Here is an 18,128-nt window from a genome sequence, read left to right as displayed (position 1 = left end):
CTAAATGCAATGAAAAAGAGTTAAGCCAAACTTTGAATTAATCCAATGGCTGTAAATTAAGAAGAATAAAAATTGCAGAGCAGAAATCATTTTTATATACATAATCTTTCTTCTTCTAAAAGAGGCTTATAAGTAACATTACCAGCCTTGATTATACATATATATATTGCTACATATACATAGCATTAATTCAATCCATGTTCATCTAGTAGCATATCTATTTTTAAACTTGTTTTAGCAGACAACTGATTAGACCTCATCGTCAATCTTTCACACAAACGTGCATGAACCTTTCGCTTGGTGAAGTTGATCGATGTTCAGACCAAAAATCTGGGCTTTCAACTCTTCATCTAAGGCAGCTTGCCATGGCAATGAAATTATTCAGCACTACGTTTTATAATTCTCTAAGCTCAACACTTACGTAGCATATGTGCACTTCCAGGAGTAAAACTGTACATGTTCAGTTGTTTCTTTTTGATCCTTTGACGTCGGCCTCTGATTAGAAAACCTTGTCACATTAAGGAAATATTGTTAGAAAATAGAGACTGAATTCACCCGAGGGGAGAAACAATACTATAATATTGGCGAAGACATAAGCACGCGTATCTTGAAGTTGTCAAAGAAGAAAAGACAGTTGGATCCCAAACTTATATCAGATCACAGTGGCAAAATAAACTTAATTATTATTTTAGACGAAACAATTTGTCTTCATGCAAATATAAGTTATTATCAATTATACAAATAAATATAGACACAATACAATATTTAAATATAACAAAATCTTAAACATGTATATAAATGTATTTATTTATTAAATATAAAATACGATACAATTTGTCCAACACATTTGTTAAACGAATCGAATTAAATTTTATATGAACGACACGATTTATAATTTATTTAAATATAATTAGAGTCAATTATAGGGGAATATTTATTGAACCTCTTGAATCGTTTTAATTATAGGTATTTTTCATCAATTCATCATTGGTTCTCTAAAGAAAGAATGAAATTTCAACTAGAAAGTGATTCTACCCTTTAGAATAAAAAAAACACAACATTGATAAGGGATAAGTTCAATTATCCTTATCCAGGGAACGTCATGAAATTTTTGCATGTATGCATGCAGTCTTATTTGCATGAGCATGTAGATAAAGTTAACTAGATGCATTTTCATAATTAAAAATTTGACCGATTATCTCCTATATCTTAGATTTTTTTTATGTTCATAGTGTCAATTTATTAGTGGTCTAACATCATGTACATGTTTCCCACACATTATAGGCTTATACGTTAACTCCCAAAAAAAAAAAAAGAATTGCATCATCATTTGTTAGCTTGTCTAAACAAAGAAAACAAAAGACAAAAAAGAAAGAAAAAAAAAAGCTTTTTTCTAGTGACAACTGCCCTAAATGAACTCGCTAAAAATTAACTTAACAAGCCTTAAAAAACACATTCTAATCTTACTTTTATGTTCTCTTATCATCATTTATGATATTAAACCTATAAGAATGACTAATCATATCTAGTTTGTCCCCATGATAGTGTACATTTCACTTCATATATATCTCCAATTCTCTATTAAAAATTGAATCCACATTGATTCATTAAGTTGTATTGAATATCTTATTAGCTATTTGGTGAACTTTTTGGATTTTTTTAGATATACTTATTTATTTATATATATATATATGCATATATATATATATGAACAAAGTACAGCATGCAAAGAATAACTATTAACTATAGGTATTCCACTTTTATTTTAAATTAGAAATACTACACAACAAATAGTTTTGAAGATAGAGTTTAACAGAGAGCCATGATAGAGTTTAACAGAGCTATGAATGACCTAGTATGAGAATGTTTAGTAGACTTCTTTAACTTGGTGTACTTTCACCCAATGGGAGTGTGTTTTCAACTCTTGTTGCATTTGCTTTGAAATGCTTGTGACAAAGACACTTTTTTGCTTTGAATATTTAGGTCCTAAGCTTAAGGAGAGGACTACTCTAATATTGTACTATGGTAACAACTAATAATTGGTGTTCAGAAATTTTGTTTTCACAAAGTGGTGGGTGGTCTATGGCAAGAAACATTTAAGTTTTCTTAGCTCTCTTTTATTACTTTACCAACCACTTTCGGATCCTAAGTATAGCTAGGTGAGTGGCTGAACAGGAATTGAATCCCCTAGGGGTAGGGAGAGAGAACTCCTTGTGCATCAAGCACAAGAGCAAAAAGAGGTCAGGGCGACAACCCGATACACAACCAGCCAATCCTTATCACAACCAAAAACTGATGAATTCAATTAGTGGACCAACTGTAGTACTTCCCCATCTACCTACCTGGCAAAAGAGCATCAACACAAGAAAAAAGAAAAACAGCTCATCATCAGTACTTTAATTTTCTGACAGCACATTAAAAGCTAGTTACGTTCTTGTATTTTACCTAGACTAGATATAGCTTGTTATCCCGTCCTAGTTATGTTCTTTCACTAAAATAATAGAAAAAAATAGCACTATGTGCATGGGTTTGGGTTTGGGTTTGTGTTTCGGTTTGGGTATGGGTAGTTTTCATTCTATCCAGTAGCATCCTCCACCTGTCCCCCTTCTTGTCCTAGTAAAAAGAAAAGTTTGTACCAGATGCCAGCAAATCCTGCTTTGCCAACCTAAATAGACTTGTTTCCAACAGTTTAAACTAGCATAATAATATAAAAAAACAAAAATCCTAGAGTTTGGGATTCCTAAGAATAAGGGTTCTGATTGGGTACCCCAAAAACACACTTCAAATCTTGTATCCCATCTTCTATCTTTTCAAGTTCCGTGAACAAAATGCCAGTGCCTTTCGATACTAGTCATTTATTTTGTTCCTTCTTGGTTTTGTTTAGTGAAAAAAAGAACAGTCCGCGTTACCTGATTATTCTACTATTGTGCTTCATTTCTCTCTTTAATTACTCCTTTGATCTCAATTTTCCTTAACGACCGAGACTGAGGGCAGCCTCCACGTCCAGCCGCCATGCAAAACCACCAGCAGTATCCATTTTCCAGACATCACACGGCAACATCCTCGAATACTTCTCGTTCTGCCACGTGTACTGCAACCTTACCTTGCATGAGAATGCAGTGCAAAACCTAGGTAACTCTTGTTTCATCACGAGCCAAACCATTACATCCGGTGACGGCCCGTCATTTCCTTCCCCCACAGTCAACATCCTCTTGTAAGCTCCGTTCACCACTGCACCCTATTCAAACCATCGGATATAAACCCTGGGCACGTGTCAGCCTCCAGATTCTTCGTCCTATCCACGTCCGTACTCCCTAGCTTTCTCCCATCCATGCAAGTGTCCGTCACGCATTCCACCGTCACCCACGACTCCACCACCGTTACCTTCCTCTTTTGACTCACCACCACCATCTGATCAGGTTCCTCAACGACTCCCATACGATCAATCCAACGGTTGTTGAAGTTCAAGTCAAACAACAAAGGTGTACCTTGATTTTCCTCCAAAACTGCATCGTTTTGTTTGATAATCGATCCATTTGCTTCGGTTTTCTCTGGTAATAACTGCAGAGTAACGATCCTTTCAGGATCCTTTGAAAGCTCTTCATGATGAAGATGATCTGAAGATGATCTTTTCTTTCTGTTGATATTATTCTTTCGAACCCTAACGTACTTTCGTTTAGCTCTTGGCTTGGAAAGCAACAGGTTTTTGTTATCACACTGATCCCCACCGGAACGTGTTTCTCCGGCCACCGGTTTTGGAGCTATAGGCCGGAATCTTAACATTATCCGATTGATGACCGTCTTATCTTGTGAACCCCTGGGTAGCTTAGCATACTCCATTTCTCACCACCGTTCATCTCTCTCCGCCGCCGCTATAACCAACGCCAGAAAAATCGGAGCTTCCCTTACCTTCTTCTCTCTTCAAAATCTCAATCTTTTCTCTTTTAAACCGGCGATTTTTTTGGTGAATGTTAGTTTATGAGAAGCGATAATCATTGCGGCAAATTAACAGAGAAGTAACACGTGGTTAGGGTAACAAGGGAATAGTGTACGCAATTGATTGGAGGAAAGTTTAGGGGCGGGGCCCAGGGGAAAAGTGAAGAGATCGAATGGTGTGACCGAGCGTTGGAGATGGGCCCACGAGGACTACGAATGAGAAGAAGGCTTGTGTTCAGCACTGCCGAAAGAGAGGGGACACGTGGGCATGGTCTCCAGAGCAGAGTTCTACTGTTGACATGAAGTGGAAAAGAGCACAAAAGGCTTTCGAGGGAGGTTCCAGAGAGTGCACACGTGGTCTTTGTTCATTAGCACTCCACCCATTAATTTAGTTACGTTTTCAAATGTCACGTTCTCCCACGCGCCACCTCTCTCGTGGACCTTAACTTACAAAGATGCTTAAAATGTAACATGATAAATACTTACGTGGAATCACTTCATTTGTTGCGTCTTATGAAAAAATTTCCTCATCTTCGTATTTTTGTTTTATATTTTTTCATAATTTTTCCGTTTAATTTTATATTTATTAATTAAATATTTTAATTGTTAAAATTTAAATTTTAACAGCAAAAATAATTTTTAAATTATAAAAAGATATTAAAGCATGCCTCTAAACAAGAAGATAAGATTTTTGTCCGTTTATCTTACCAAACTTCCCAAAAAAAGAAAAGGTGACATAATGAGAGATGGAAACGTACCAAATGGCGCGTGGGGGAGTTGATTTAATGTAACGGAACATGACGGTTCGAAGGAGGGACGCGTGGCTGATTCGATAAAGATGTGGATCCTAAGGGTGGAGTTTTGTGACGTCATCCGATTTTAAAGTGGGGGTTCCTTGTGTTTCTTTGATGGGATTGGGTCCTCTGCTGCTGCCACGTGCTTATTTCTGGATTAACTCTTACGGAATAAAAATAAGGAATGCCTCTTCGGAGTTGTATGATTGGTGGAGACAGCTTTCGTGCACCAGTATCTAGGATCAATTTCAACTTAAAGTAACGTACTTTTTTATTAAGAGTATCCTATTTTTGTTTAATTAATATTAAAATTTACTTTTCACTTTGTAATCATTAATACGTAATGTAATTGAAGATATTATTTTAATAATTTTCTTCAATAAAAATCATTATTAATTTTTATAAAATTAAAAATTATTCACTAGATACAAATTCAGAAAAAATATATATATATCCATAAAATATTAATCAAGAAAAAAAATCATAAAATACCATGTATTATATAAGATTTTTATTTGTGTAGTTGAAGTACTGAAAAGGTGCACTTGAAGTTTACATAACACAATTTTTCCATATAATTTTTTGTATATTTTAAAGTTGTTTTCTTCTATATAAGATTTTTTTCAGTATGAATATATTTAAATACTTAAATCTTATTACAATCATCAATCTATTTCCTCAATGAATTTGTTAATTATAAAATTAGATATATTATTTTTAAGGGTAATACATAAAACTATTTTGGTTTTTTAGGTTTTCTTTATTAATTTTTAATTTTTAATTCTTATGATTCTTTCAATATTTTTCGTTTTTTTTATTTTATAACTTTTTAAATCATGATAAAGAGAAATACAAGTCTTGGTGTACTATATTTATGCTATTCTTAACTTCAATCATCTTTTATGATGGCATGCAATTTCAATTGAGATAGACATTTCAAGTTATGAATCATGTTCATGACAATACGTCGATTAGCTGATTATTACACAGTCCTATATATTGAACCAAGTGTATGTTTACAGTAAAAAATAACTCTAACATCATCCACTATGTCACTAATTGTTACCCCTACAAGTCTATAATGGAAACCTTAAATCTTGAGATACAAATTTCAGCTTACAATTATTATATTTGCAGCAATCTTATTTTTCCAGCTCTCATGCTTTACTCCAATGGCTTAATATTTACTATAGACTTTTAACATCTCCCACCCCTTTCATCACATGTCTATAAAATGTGGGACATTAAACTATTCAATAAGCTCTGTGTGTGTGTTTGGCGATTAACAATTCAAGTACAATTTGAATAATTATTTTTCAATAAAACTGATTCAAAAAACTATTTATCAATAAAATTGAACGTATAATGTTAAAATTTTAAAACAAATATTTAATTTAAAGTTAATTAAAATGACGAAAAAGCTATAAATGGGTTAAATTAAAAATATTTTAGACATATCTGTGTTAGAAATTTAATCGTTAGTTGAATAAAAACCTAACACGTTGCAATTGTTTGTGTGTGAGTTTATCTCTTTATATGCTTCTCCTTATGCATTATAAATCTCCTCCATCCTCTAATCTAATCTTTAGAACTATCCAACACATACAAAACAAAAGCTGCACATTTTTAGTTATTTTTAAGCAACCAATAGCATATGTACCATTGCGCTGTGCTTTCTTGTCTAGGTTTCTTTACAAATTACTACGCAGACAAGAACTTTAATTTACCTGCAAAACATGGAAATGCTTTTCATTGGATTTCCGAAGGAAAATTTCGAATAATCTTCAGAGTCCCAAGCTGAGAGCAGCCTTGACATCGAGCCTCCATGCAAACCCACCGGAGCGCATCTTCCACACGTCGCAGGGAACCATTTTCGAGTACTTCTTGCCCTTTTCATCCCAGTACTGTAACCGTACACGACAGGAAAATGCACCGAGCGGGAGCATGCAGCCGTCTTTCACCACCAACCCCACGGCGGTTTCGGACGGCTCCCCATCGGAGTCATGTCGAGCCGGCGCTACGGCGTTTTTGTAAGCTCGGTTCACCCAGAGAACCCAGTTCAACCCATCCGATACGAACCCGGGACACGTGTCGTTCTCAAGATACTTCATTTTCTCCACGTCCGTACAGTTCGCCATCTCTCCTTCGTCCATGCAAGTGTCTGTCACGCTCTCCACCGTCACCCACGACTCCACCACCGTCAACCGTCTCCTCGGGGAGGTTATCACCGCTGTCTGATCGGACAAACCCATCATCGCCACGTTATCTGTGACCATTTTCTTCAACTTAAAGCACGGCGATGGTGGATCCTGAAAATGATAATTATTTCCTACCATTCGATCCAGATCAACACCCAATGATCTTTCAACAACCGTTAATTTCTCTAGATCAGCTTTCTCTGGCATCAACTGTAGAGTAACAGAATTATTTTTTCCATCGTCAACATCTTTAACTTCATCTAAGATTCGTCTCTTTCTATTATTTTTCTTACACACCCTCACGTATTTTCTCTTTGCTCTCTTGCTACTAACAAGCAAGTTCTTGCTACTAAACATAGACTCCGCAGAAACTGAGTCTCCGGTCACGGGTTTGGGAGCAATCGGCCGGAATCTTAGCATCATCTGGTTGATTATCGTCTTATCTTGTACACCCGCAGCGCATTTTAGCATCCTCCAAGGATCTCCACCGTTCATTTCTCCTTCAAAAAACCCAAACAACCCCTCTCTCTTCCTTTACTCTCAGATTTTCTCTGGGTTTTGTTTCTATTTTCTATCCGGCTCTTTTTTTCACTTGTGGTATTTTTGTTTTTTCATCTAAGGGGCTACCGGAGCAGAAGCGATAATCATAGCGGCAGCAACCGTGGCCAACGTCTGACAACGCCACGTGTCCTGGGGCAACAACTCGAACAGTGACGAGACTTGATTGGTTAAAACCAAATGGGCCCCGGAAGAGAAAAAAAAGTTACCTGTATCGGCGTGTCCGGAGCCTGTGATTGGCCCATGGTGCTGGCCAATGGGAAATGAGGGCGTGTTCGAAATTCCGTAAAAGTATGACACACGTGGCCGTACCTGGGGAGTTGGCCTAAATGTTCTGTTTGAAGTGGAGTGGCTTTTTTTTCTTGGCCTTTGGTGTTTTTTTTTTTATGTGGAGAAAATTTATGGGTAGGTTCCAGATTAAGTTACACGTGGTGTTTTGTCATTTGTTAAAGGACTAAGTGCAGTTGACCGTCATATTCACTTTTCTTGCACTTGAAGCGCGTAAATGCAAACGTTGATTTTTTTCAAAGAATTAATGAATGCTTACAACTTACGTCACAAAGCTTGGGCCAAAAAAGGTAATTGAAGCACTTTGCTACAACGCTGACACAATTCCAACCATGTGTTAGTAATTTATTTAAAGTTTGATCTAATTTAATTTGAAAAATTGAAAATAAGAGTTCATTAGCAAGAGCATTTTTTTAATTTATTTTGAATTAATTAATATTAAAAATAAATATTTTATCTCAAATTTCAAATATCAATAACAAATTTTATAAAATCATTAAAATATCTATATTATTTAATTTATTATCATTCCTATAGCTTTTCTTCATTTTACCTTCTTTTATTTTTCTTCAAAATTATAGCCGTTTTAGGGTGAAATTATTATTTTTTAAATCTTTTAGTGAAGTAAGAGTTAATTAAAACAAAGTGAGTGGAATAGTTTTTACAGTACTTTTAGTACATCATACTCGAACGGTATAACAAACTGAATTATGTAATTGAATTTCCGGCACGCGCGGAGTTGAGAGTGGGGTACGGAGAGAACGGCTGGAGCTGATGATGGAACCAAGGAGGACGCGTGGAGGGTGCGATAGAAGGGCGGATCTTGGGATAGATTTGTGATGTGACGTGGAGGGACCCGATTGGATATAAATAAGGGGTTCAGAAGGCGGTCCACCCCATGTCCTGTGATTTAGCAGCGATGTCGTCCAATGAGAGTCGAGAAATTGGACATGTCTCTGTCCTACTTTGTTTTTAGGGTCAAACATGCCATGATCAAAGGATATTCTGCCATTTGTTGCTAAATTTGTTAGTACAAAAATTAACAGCTAAATGACAAAAGTTGCAGTATGGACAAAAACATAAAATTATACACCAAAATTGTTACTAAATGTGTTTGAAATTTTTTTGTATGCATTGGCAAATCAAATGTAAGAGGATTAATTTCAAAAATACACATGGGATGGGACGAAGGTTTATTTTTTCATTTTTATCGATATTTTTTAATTTAAAAATAAAAATTTTAATTTAATTAAAATTACAAAACTTCCATTCAAATGATGCGTCGTCTTGAATAAATTTAATTGATAAGTAGTTTTCTTATTTATTTTCTATTTTGTTTATAGATGGAAATATTGGTTTTAATAAATGAATAAGTCCATTGGGGCCTTGGACATTAATGAGAGAGAATATTGATAAACTCAATCAGTTTTAATATTATATTTAAAAAATTAATAATATTTTTATTATATTTAAATTTATAAGATAAAAAATATATAAATATGTTAATAATATTTATATTTTAAAATATAATATTAATAGTCAATTTTTTTATTAGTTCATTTATAAAATTTAGGTATTGAAAATCTATGGAAACAATTGAATAAATCATATATTTTTAATCAAATTAATATCAAAATCAAAAAATCGAATCGAACTAAATTATTCAAATTCAATTGATTTCAATCAATTATTTCAATTCATACCAATTAATAGTTACTTTTAATATTAACTCAATTGGGTTCCGTTTTTGCTTCTTTCTTTCTCTCTTATTTTTTTTGGTAGTAGCATCATTGTTGTTGTTTTCATCACTATCTCTTTCAATTTTCATTTGGCAACCAAAGTGTGTTGGTACCAACTAATTAGATTGGTTTCACTTCGTTTGCCGCTTGTGTCGCTTACAAATTTTTTTTTTTAAAAAAAATTGCCTTTATGTCATAGTGTCCAAACTATTAATCCAATAAGGATGGATAAGCAGGCCATGCCAATAATTCAAAACTCCCAATCACTTCAACAGTGACTTAATTTTCATGAGATGTTTTATTGTTATGACAGGATTGTGTAAGACTAACATTTGTTAAAGTTGATAATGGAATTTAAGTATAAAAAGAAAAAAAAATTATATTTGATATATTATTAGTGTATAAATTCTAACACTCAAACATTTGATTCATTAGTTGGTATATTATCCTTCTGTCTAAAGAGTAAAGGTCGAATCTCCTCTTCCAATTGTATAAAAAAAAATTCATGTATAAATTCTACATATTATCACTTTGTTAATAAAATAAATTTAATAATTAAAAATTTTAAAATATAAATAGTTATAATTTTAAAAATATTTATTTTAAAAAAATTTAAAATATTTAATTTTATATATTTAGGAAATAATATCTTATAATAATGGTTGGAGAACTCAAATGGGATACCCAAGTTTTGAGCTCACTTAGATGATTGGTGTTGGAGGGGGCTGAATTTTTAATTATTAAATATTGGGCTGAAATTTAGGCCCAAAAAATTGGCAAAGGACTCAGTGGAATGACCAGGGTCTCTAGCCCACTTGGAATGACCGTCCAATAGAAATTGACGTTGAGTTCTTTGTTATGGTTACGGGTTTACAAAAATAAATGACTAATATTTATTTAAATTAAAAAAAGAGAGGAAAATGTTAAAAATTTAAAATTGTTAAGTTAGTATTCATATAAAGATAGTAGCATTTAGTACTTTACAATGTAATATAATTATAGGTAATGTAAATGTAAGTAATATGTTTGTAGAAATGATAACATTACAGTATTTAATATATAAGTAAAGTAATAATTAAATGTAAAAAAATTATATTATTGAAATTATAATATTAATTTTTAAAATTATCTTTATTAATTAAAATATAAATTTAATATACTTGTATTTTTTATTATTAAGTTTTATATAACATGATCTCTTAAATATATTTTTAATGTCATGCATTTTTTATTTTTTATTACAATTTTATATATTTTATTTTTATTTTTTAATATAAATTTTTATATTATATATTTTATTTTATTTTTTTCTTTAAAATATAACTTAAATTCTATTAACAGTTACCATAATTACTATGAATAATAAAAAGACATCTATCAAAATTTATATATAAACAAACAAATTATAACATTACAAAATATTTTAACAAAGTAAAAAAGTTGAAAGATAAAAATATCTTTAATAACATTACAATAGTACAATGCAATCTAATTGTATTAGTTTTGGATTGTAATTTATTTTAAAATAAATACTGTAATGTAATTTAATTGAGCATATTGTAAAAAATGTGCTCTCACAAACTTTATATTAAACACTATCAATTTGTAATTAATGAATTATTTTTTTATTTTAATTTTTAAAATTATATTTAATAATTTTTTTATACAATTTCAAATTAAAAATTTATTTAACTTTAATAAATTCTTATAAGGTTGGTTGAAGAGACATTTACAGGTGCTCCTTAAAATTTATTAAAATTTCATTTTAAAAGATGTTTTTTCATTTAATGCTATTTAGTATTTTCATAGAGTGCAATAACTTCAATACATTAAGCATTTATATTTACTGCATTGACTCATAATTATAAACATAACATTTATCTCATTTTTTGTTTAAGATTCATGAGTTCTCTCCTATTCAGTTGTACAACACTTATTATATTATCTTTTTTTAACTATATAAGAGAAGAACCTATTTTGATTTGAACCTATTTCGATTTTAATATTTCAAATGAATCCTTACTTTGATTTTAATATATTTTATAGAGGTCTCATATCAATGAAAAATTTATTAAATTTTGAAATTATTTATTACAAGTACATATTTTTAACTCAAAAATATATTAATTATTTCTAAATTTAAAATCTATCACATCTTTTACTTATATGAAATATGCGATATATAAATTATTATTTAATTATAAAATATTATTAAATAAAATATATAAAAATAAAATTTTAAATTTTTAAAATATATATTTTAAAATTATTAATATTTATTTTTTAAATTTAAAATTTTTAAATTTATTTATTAATGAGATGATAATATTGGATGATTATAAATATCACGTTAGAAAATATCTATAAAATCTTTTTGGTATTTGTCATATTCCATTTGAAGAAAAAAACCAATAGAATTCAAACATCATAAGGGTCATTGCTTCTTACCATAGACCACAGGCATCTTATCAATACGTACCTCAAGTCGCTGCCTTTCATTAAATGCTGCAAACGGTAATTGATTGATTTCTCTGGTACCTTCCGAAGACCATGAAAGTCAAGCCAGCGTTCAGTGTACTCTCCTAAAATTATCCAATACCATTCCACCACGTCATCAATTTGGCCTCGCCATCCAAAATTCCTCCAATAAGATAGAACCGTGACGTCACTTCCCTCCCCAGCTGTACCTGTATCACCCGTCGTTGAAATCCCGCGTTATTAGTTACTTAATCGACTCGATAAAGACAAAAACAAGACAGATTAATTGTCCTAAAATCAGCACGCCAAAAACGGACGGCTGAGATCTAAGATAAATTTCACCGTCCGATCACTCTTCATGCGGAATCCAACGGCCATGATTCATCGAAAGTAATCGAAAGCCCTTTTAAAGTAGAGAGAGAACTTTCAAAAGCCAGCTCTTTTCACTGTTCTCTCTCATCTCTCGATATAGCTCGCTAATAAGTTTTAGCGATCCAAATTTTTCAAAAATTCCAATAAAAGATTAATTGTTTTTATTTTTACAAATATTAATCATTAATTGCCCTGGGGTTTCTTGATCTAGGGTTTTTGTTGATTATTTTTGTTTATTTCTTTTACTTAGTCGCCGAAAAGAGTAGGGAATTGAAGAAAGGGTTTTCGAGATTCGTGGAACACTGGGACAGCGAAGGAGCAGTGGAAGACTGGTAATTGTTATTGGGTTATTCTTGGGTTTTAGAATTTGTTCTTTTGGATCCGGGTTTGGGTGGTTTTTTTTTTTTTTTGGAGGGGCGGGGGTTTGATATTGGGTTAGGGTTTTTTTGTATCAAATTTCTTCTGGTGTAAAGATTTGAGCTTTGAACTAGTAAATGATACTATAAATTTTCAAGTATGAATCAGTTGAGCTTTTCTCTTTATATTGCAATTATAATTTTTTCATGCATAATTGGAATTGAGTATATGTGAATTGTGCGTTCTTTTTTTGGGGTGTTTATAGGTTTAATATGGTGAATTTGGGTTTTTGCAGGTAGTTTAAAGTAAGTGAACAAAAGGGTTAAAAGTTGCAGGATTTGGGTAAATGCATGTAAGGGCTGATTTATTTCAGCTATAAATGAGTTCAATTAATTACCATGCAAATTAACTTCTTTTGCATTGTTAGAAAAGGTTTGAATCTGGGTATGTTCGGTGTGGAATGGGAGAATTTGGACTCTTAATGTTCTCTGGGGTTTAATCTGGTGAATTTGGGTCCTTCCAAAGATGGGTAGTTTTAAAGATTTGAACAAAATGGTTAAAGATCTCTAGATTAGGGTAAATGCCCATTAGACTTGATCTAAATTTGCTTATAACTTTTACCTAAGTTTACTTTAATAGTTGTATTCAAAGGGTGGCATATAAAGTTACTCTAGAAATCCGATGGGATAATTTTGCTCCCATGGTTTGATGTATGCAGAGTATGGTGATTAAACCGGCAGCTCCTTTGCTGTGAATTAAAGGGAAGTAAAACAGGGTACCCAGATAAAGTTTTGGCTAAGATGTTGGCAAAGAGTGATAGGTTCTCGGGAGGGTATTATCGTGGGCCATATGAGCCACCTGGTGAATCAGAGGGATCTGGTAGCTCAGGACGAATTGATACTGAAATTACTGCTTCAGAAGATTCAAGTGCCCCAACGAGAAAATGCATCAGTTTGAACCCTGATAAACGTGACACTTTTGGTGCCCCTATACAAGTGCTTTCCCTGTCAAACATGTCACAGTCTGAAAGAAAGGATTTGATACATAGGTTGAGCCATGAATTGGAGCAGATACGAATGCTTCAGAAGAAAGTTGAGTTGCAAAGGACAAATGGTGTTACCATGTCATCTTCCAGTGATATTCTTAGTTGTAGCAATGGGCAAATTCTACCTCATGTACAGGATTTTCAGAAATCATCGATGATGGCGTCTGGGCCAGGCAAGAAAGGGAATCCTTTGAATGGAAAAGGACGCGGATGGAATCGGGGTTCTTCAGGAAAATTTGAGTCTGCAAAGCATGCTTCAGCTCCCAATACCGCAAATATTATCCTGATGAAGCAGTGTGAGGGTTTACTAAAACGATTGATGGGCCATCAGTATGGGTGGGTCTTCAACCAACCTGTTGATGTAGTGAAGTTGAATATTCCAGACTACTTTAATGTTATAAAGCAACCAATGGATCTAGGAACAATTAAAAAGAAGATCACTTCAGGTGCATATGCAAGCCCCATGGAGTTTCACACTGATGTGAGGCTTACTTTCAGCAATGCAATGACCTATAATCCCCCTGGAAATGATGTCCATATTATGGCTGATACCCTTAACAAGTTTTTTGAAGTGAGGTGGAAAAATATCGAGAAGAAGTTACCAGTAACTGGTGGCCAGTTGGTACAAAGCAAAGCTCCTGCTGACAACATAGAATCTTCTAAGACAATGCCTCCTGCAAAAAAGAGGAAGACAACCTCAGTTACCCAAGAAATTATACCAGAGCCTGTAAAGAGAATGACAGCTGAGGAAAAGCACAATCTAGGCAGAGAACTGGAATCTTTACTAGCTGAAATGCCTATGCATATCATTGATTTCTTGAGAGAGCACAGTTCAAATGGAAGGGAATCTGGAGAGGAAGAAATTGAGATTGATATTGATGACCTCAGTGATGATACCTTGTTCACATTGCGGAAGCTTTTAGATGACCATTTGCAAGAGAAACAGAAAAATCAGTGTAGAGCTGAACCTTGTGAAATTGAGGTATGTATCCTCACTGTATAAAGGCTGAAAAATCAGTACTATTGCTTGCTTTTGATGCTTCAAAGAAAAATATATCGGCCAAGTGGTATCCACTTCTAAAAATTATTTATTCCTGTATTTCTTTTTGGGAAAATTTTCTGATGCAGCTGTTGAATGAATCTGGACTGAGTAATTCATCCATGCAACAAGACAAAGGTTATCTTCAAATCCTTGTGCCCAATATCCTACCTTCTGGGCGACGTTTGGAGACTTCCTTCTGACTTTTCTGTAAGTCTTTTGCCTTTGTAGGGAATGACCAAGCTGATGAGGATGTTGACATTGGGGGAAATGAGCCTCCTGTGTCAAGCTATCCACCTGTGGAGATAGAGAAGGATACAGGCCATAGAAGCACAAAGTCTGTTAGTTCAGGCAGCTCCAGAGGTAATTGCATTTTCCTCTCATTTCCATTTTGTATGCATCATGCATTTCTAATTAATTGATGAATCTCCAGTTCCCTACATTTGTTTTTTGGATCCAATTTATCAGTTTTCCATGCCAGCTCATACCTTCCACTTTAGCCTACATATGGTAGGTTTGCTTCTTAATAGTGCACTAAAATTAGACTTTTGAATACCGCATGGAAAAGGAATGTGGTTCTTTATGTTTGTGCTTTGATACCATTCCTGCTAATGTAGTCACTTTTGGCTGCTCGTTATCAACTGGTTAATGATATAGAAACTTGGATAAGACAATAACTCTAATTTGACCCCCTGCATGGTAAAGTCCTTATAATGTCAGGTGGATAGTTTTAGTGGTAATTACAGTTCTGGAGTCCATGTGTTGTTACTAGCAGTTGTATTTCAGCTTTGTTTATTTCTCAAGTTTACACATTTTACTCCACTTCCACCTTAGTTGAGAGGCATCAATATCATATCAGGACTGTGATCCGTTAACAAAACTAATTGCCTGTATATATCCATCTCTTTTTTTTTTCTTGGTACTGGTAGTATTATTTAAGTTGATTTCTTAGGTTTTTCCGGTGGGTACTAGTTATCTTTTTCCCAACTTTTGTTCAATGCAAGCAGGTCTTGTGTTGTTAGATGCCATTTCCATGACTGCTTTCTTATGTGTGCTTTGCAGATTCAGACTCTAGCAGTTCTGATAGTGAATCTGATGGTGCTAAAGTTTCAAGTCCTGTGGATGCACTGAAGGTGTGTGCTGGTTCTATTTGGCTTAAATAATATAAGACTTTGAGCTCTTTGACCTTATAATTGTGTGTTTGATAACTTTAAAGTTTGACCTGGTCTCAAAGGGGGGTTTAATGTGGACTAGATTACTTTTAACTAGTATCTTACGTTGCATTCTCCTTCAGGTGCTGGAGGCTGTAGATTCTGGAGCTCAATTAGATGAAAAGACAAGTGTCGACAATCCTCTTGATAGGAATCGTGAGTGTTTAAATTGATATTATTTGTAGTTTCATGTGTATGAAGAGATAAATGTTCTTATACTTCTTTTCTTGCTTGAATGGCAAAGCCATGAAATAGTAAATGCTGCTTTACCTGTAAGATTTGTTAATAAATCATTTCATGCAGAATGTGTTAGTGGGTTGGATCAGCTTGAGCAGACTTCTCAGCCAAAGCCAAGTTCTGTTGAGTCGGATAGTTGTCAAGATGGTAAGATCAATGACGATTGTAGAAGGAAAAATAAAATCTGTTTTTTGATTTAAAGCTGTGTCTCACTGTCTATCCCATTAAAAATCCAGGGGACAGCGCTCCAACCGAGAGACAGATTTCTCCTGAGAAACTTTACAGGGCTGCTTTATTGAAGAATCGATTTGCTGATACTATTCTAAAAGCTCGAGAGAAGACACTTACACAGGTAGTTATTAACATCGGTCACTGAAACTTACTGTAGACCTGTACCTTTTCTAAGTGTTTTTGACTCTGGATCAGGGTGACAAGGGGGATCCTGAGAAATTGCGTCGAGAGAGAGAGGAACTTGAGCAGCAGAAGAAGAAAGGTTTGAACTTTAATCTAGTGTCTTTGGGTTGTCAACACGCATCTTGCACAAGTTAATAATGTCTTTGAAATGGACAAATTTGTGTATTTATATTTTAAATGTCTAAGGAACAATTTTTATTAATGTCGACCAGAAAAGGCACGGTTGCAAGCAGAAGCCAAGGCTGCTGAAGATGCTCGAAGACGAGCTGAAGCCGAAGCTGCAGCTGAGGCTAGACGGAAGAGGGAGCTTGAGAGAGAAGCAGCACGGCAGGCATTGCTAAAGGTAAGAGTGCAATGTATTGACATTTTGATAATGGCCCTCTTTTCTGTACTTAATATCCACTTTCTGGTGTTTTGTAGATGGAAAAGACTGTTGAAATCAATGAGAATTCTAGGTTCCTTGAAGACTTAGAAATGCTTAGAGCTGCCCCTGTCGAGCATTTGCCAAGTTCAGTGGATGAGACAAGCCCAGATCACTCTCAGGATGGCTTTGGTAGTTTCAAGTTTGGGAGCAGCAACCCGTTGGAGCAACTGGGTTTGTACATGAAGCAGGATGAAGAGGAGGAAGAAGGTGAGCCTCCTAGTATTCCAAATCCTGTAAATGATGTGGAGGAGGGAGAAATAGATTGAACTCTGCTTGTGTATTTCGAAACTAGTTGAGGAGAAAAAGAAGAGAATAGTGAATATCTTGATCCTGGAAAAATCTTGCCAGGGGATAAAAGTCCCTCCTGAAATATAATGCAAGAGGGCGCAAGGGCTTGGTTTTTGGGAGCTTTAAACTATTGGAGGCAATTACAACAAAATACAGGAAGAAGCGTTATAATCTCATCTTGGTGTTGGATGTTTTAGCGAGGGTGAAGATGGCTTACCGAGGCTTGTCCATGTTATCATTTTCCATCAGTCTACCGACGTCATTTGGTTTTTGGGTTCAATGTCCATTACCAGAGTTCCCAAGTAAGGCCCAAACTTGGTTTCAGAAGATAAGTTTCGGTTCAAGGACGTCGTAGTGTGAACGTGATAGTGATGTGCTATAATGTGGTTATCTAAGCTAGAATATTAGTATCAAAATATCTGCCTTGTATTCTTTCAACCATTTTTACAATGGTAATATTTATCTTTTATATTAGAAAAAAAGTTGGCCAAGTCAAAGGCTGGTTTGTCTATTGATTAACTCAAAAACTTGGACCATAAATAAAACAAACTACGAGAAGCTGACCACAACTTTATATTGAACAATACAATTGTCATATAAAATTTAACCCAATGATGATCTAATTTTTTGAATGTTGGTACCCTTAAAACTCATGACCAATACTTACTGAGTCATGTAATCACTGAGGTTGAAATTCGTTCAGTGTATCATAAGTTCATAAGCGTAAGCACATACAATCCCATTGAAAAC

At 34.0% G+C, this 18,128-nt stretch overlaps 3 protein-coding genes across 6 annotated transcripts; 1 reads left to right on the top strand and 2 right to left on the bottom strand.

The window, feature by feature from the left end:
* Positions 1–368: 368 nt before the first annotated feature.
* On the bottom strand, positions 369–4,437 carry LOC110427997 (uncharacterized). Its single transcript, XM_089785518.1, is given in 3 exon segments — positions 369–508; positions 2,910–3,228; positions 3,231–4,437. Coding segments are annotated over 2 exon segments (867 nt in total). The 5' UTR covers positions 3,841–4,437; the 3' UTR covers positions 369–508; positions 2,910–2,971.
* On the bottom strand, positions 388–8,033 carry LOC110427831 (uncharacterized). Of its 3 annotated transcripts, none has more exons than XR_016352127.1 (2): positions 6,458–8,033; positions 388–508 (listed from the first exon to the last, which is right to left on the bottom strand). XR_016352127.1 is itself a non-coding variant. In XM_089785517.1 (1 exon), exon 1 carries the CDS (start codon positions 7,421–7,423, stop codon positions 6,515–6,517), a length of 909 nt encoding a protein of 302 aa, XP_089641643.1. In that variant the 5' UTR covers positions 7,424–8,031; the 3' UTR covers positions 6,334–6,514. The 3 variants fall into 3 exon arrangements, 1 of the variants encoding a protein (XP_089641643.1); XR_016352128.1 differs by lacking the exon at positions 388–508 and adding an exon at positions 4,840–4,966; XM_089785517.1 differs by lacking the exon at positions 388–508 and having other exon boundaries at positions 6,334–8,031.
* Positions 8,034–12,418: 4,385 nt separating this feature from the next.
* BET9 (bromodomain and extraterminal domain protein 9) lies at positions 12,419–17,905 on the top strand. Of its 2 annotated transcripts, XM_089785516.1 has the most exons (12): positions 12,419–12,695; positions 13,016–13,072; positions 13,439–14,747; positions 14,894–14,942; positions 15,036–15,167; positions 15,867–15,937; positions 16,099–16,171; positions 16,319–16,399; positions 16,489–16,604; positions 16,679–16,745; positions 16,879–17,009; positions 17,087–17,905. In XM_089785516.1, exons 3-12 carry the CDS (start codon positions 13,521–13,523, stop codon positions 17,354–17,356), a joined length of 2,217 nt encoding a protein of 738 aa, XP_089641642.1. In that variant the 5' UTR covers positions 12,419–12,695; positions 13,016–13,072; positions 13,439–13,520; the 3' UTR covers positions 17,357–17,905. The 2 variants fall into 2 exon arrangements, with proteins under 2 accessions (XP_089641642.1, XP_021299050.1); XM_021443375.2 differs by lacking the exon at positions 13,016–13,072.
* The last annotated feature ends 223 nt before the right edge of the window (positions 17,906–18,128 follow it).

Source organism: Theobroma umbraticum, unplaced genomic scaffold (genome assembly GCF_002168275.2).
Source record: "Theobroma umbraticum cultivar Fairchild unplaced genomic scaffold, ASM216827v3 scaffold_239.0, whole genome shotgun sequence".
Lineage (NCBI taxonomy): Eukaryota > Viridiplantae > Streptophyta > Magnoliopsida > Malvales > Malvaceae > Theobroma > Theobroma umbraticum.
The sequence above is the reverse complement of the archived record's forward strand: the minus strand, read 5'-3'. Positions and strand labels throughout refer to the sequence as shown.

Excerpts from the sequence above, each read along its gene's own strand:
- LOC110427831 (XM_089785517.1), bottom strand. The coding sequence starts at position 7,423 with ATGAACGGTGGAGATCCTTGGAGGATGCTAAAATGCGCTGCGGGTGTA.
- BET9 (XM_021443375.2), top strand. The coding sequence starts at position 13,521 with ATGTTGGCAAAGAGTGATAGGTTCTCGGGAGGGTATTATCGTGGGCCA. Across the intron at positions 15,938-16,098 it reads GTCCTGTGGATGCACTGAAG|GTGCTGGAGGCTGTAGATTC; the intron begins GTGTGTGCTGGT and ends ATTCTCCTTCAG. Across the intron at positions 16,605-16,678 it reads GAGAGAAGACACTTACACAG|GGTGACAAGGGGGATCCTGA; the intron begins GTAGTTATTAAC and ends ACTCTGGATCAG.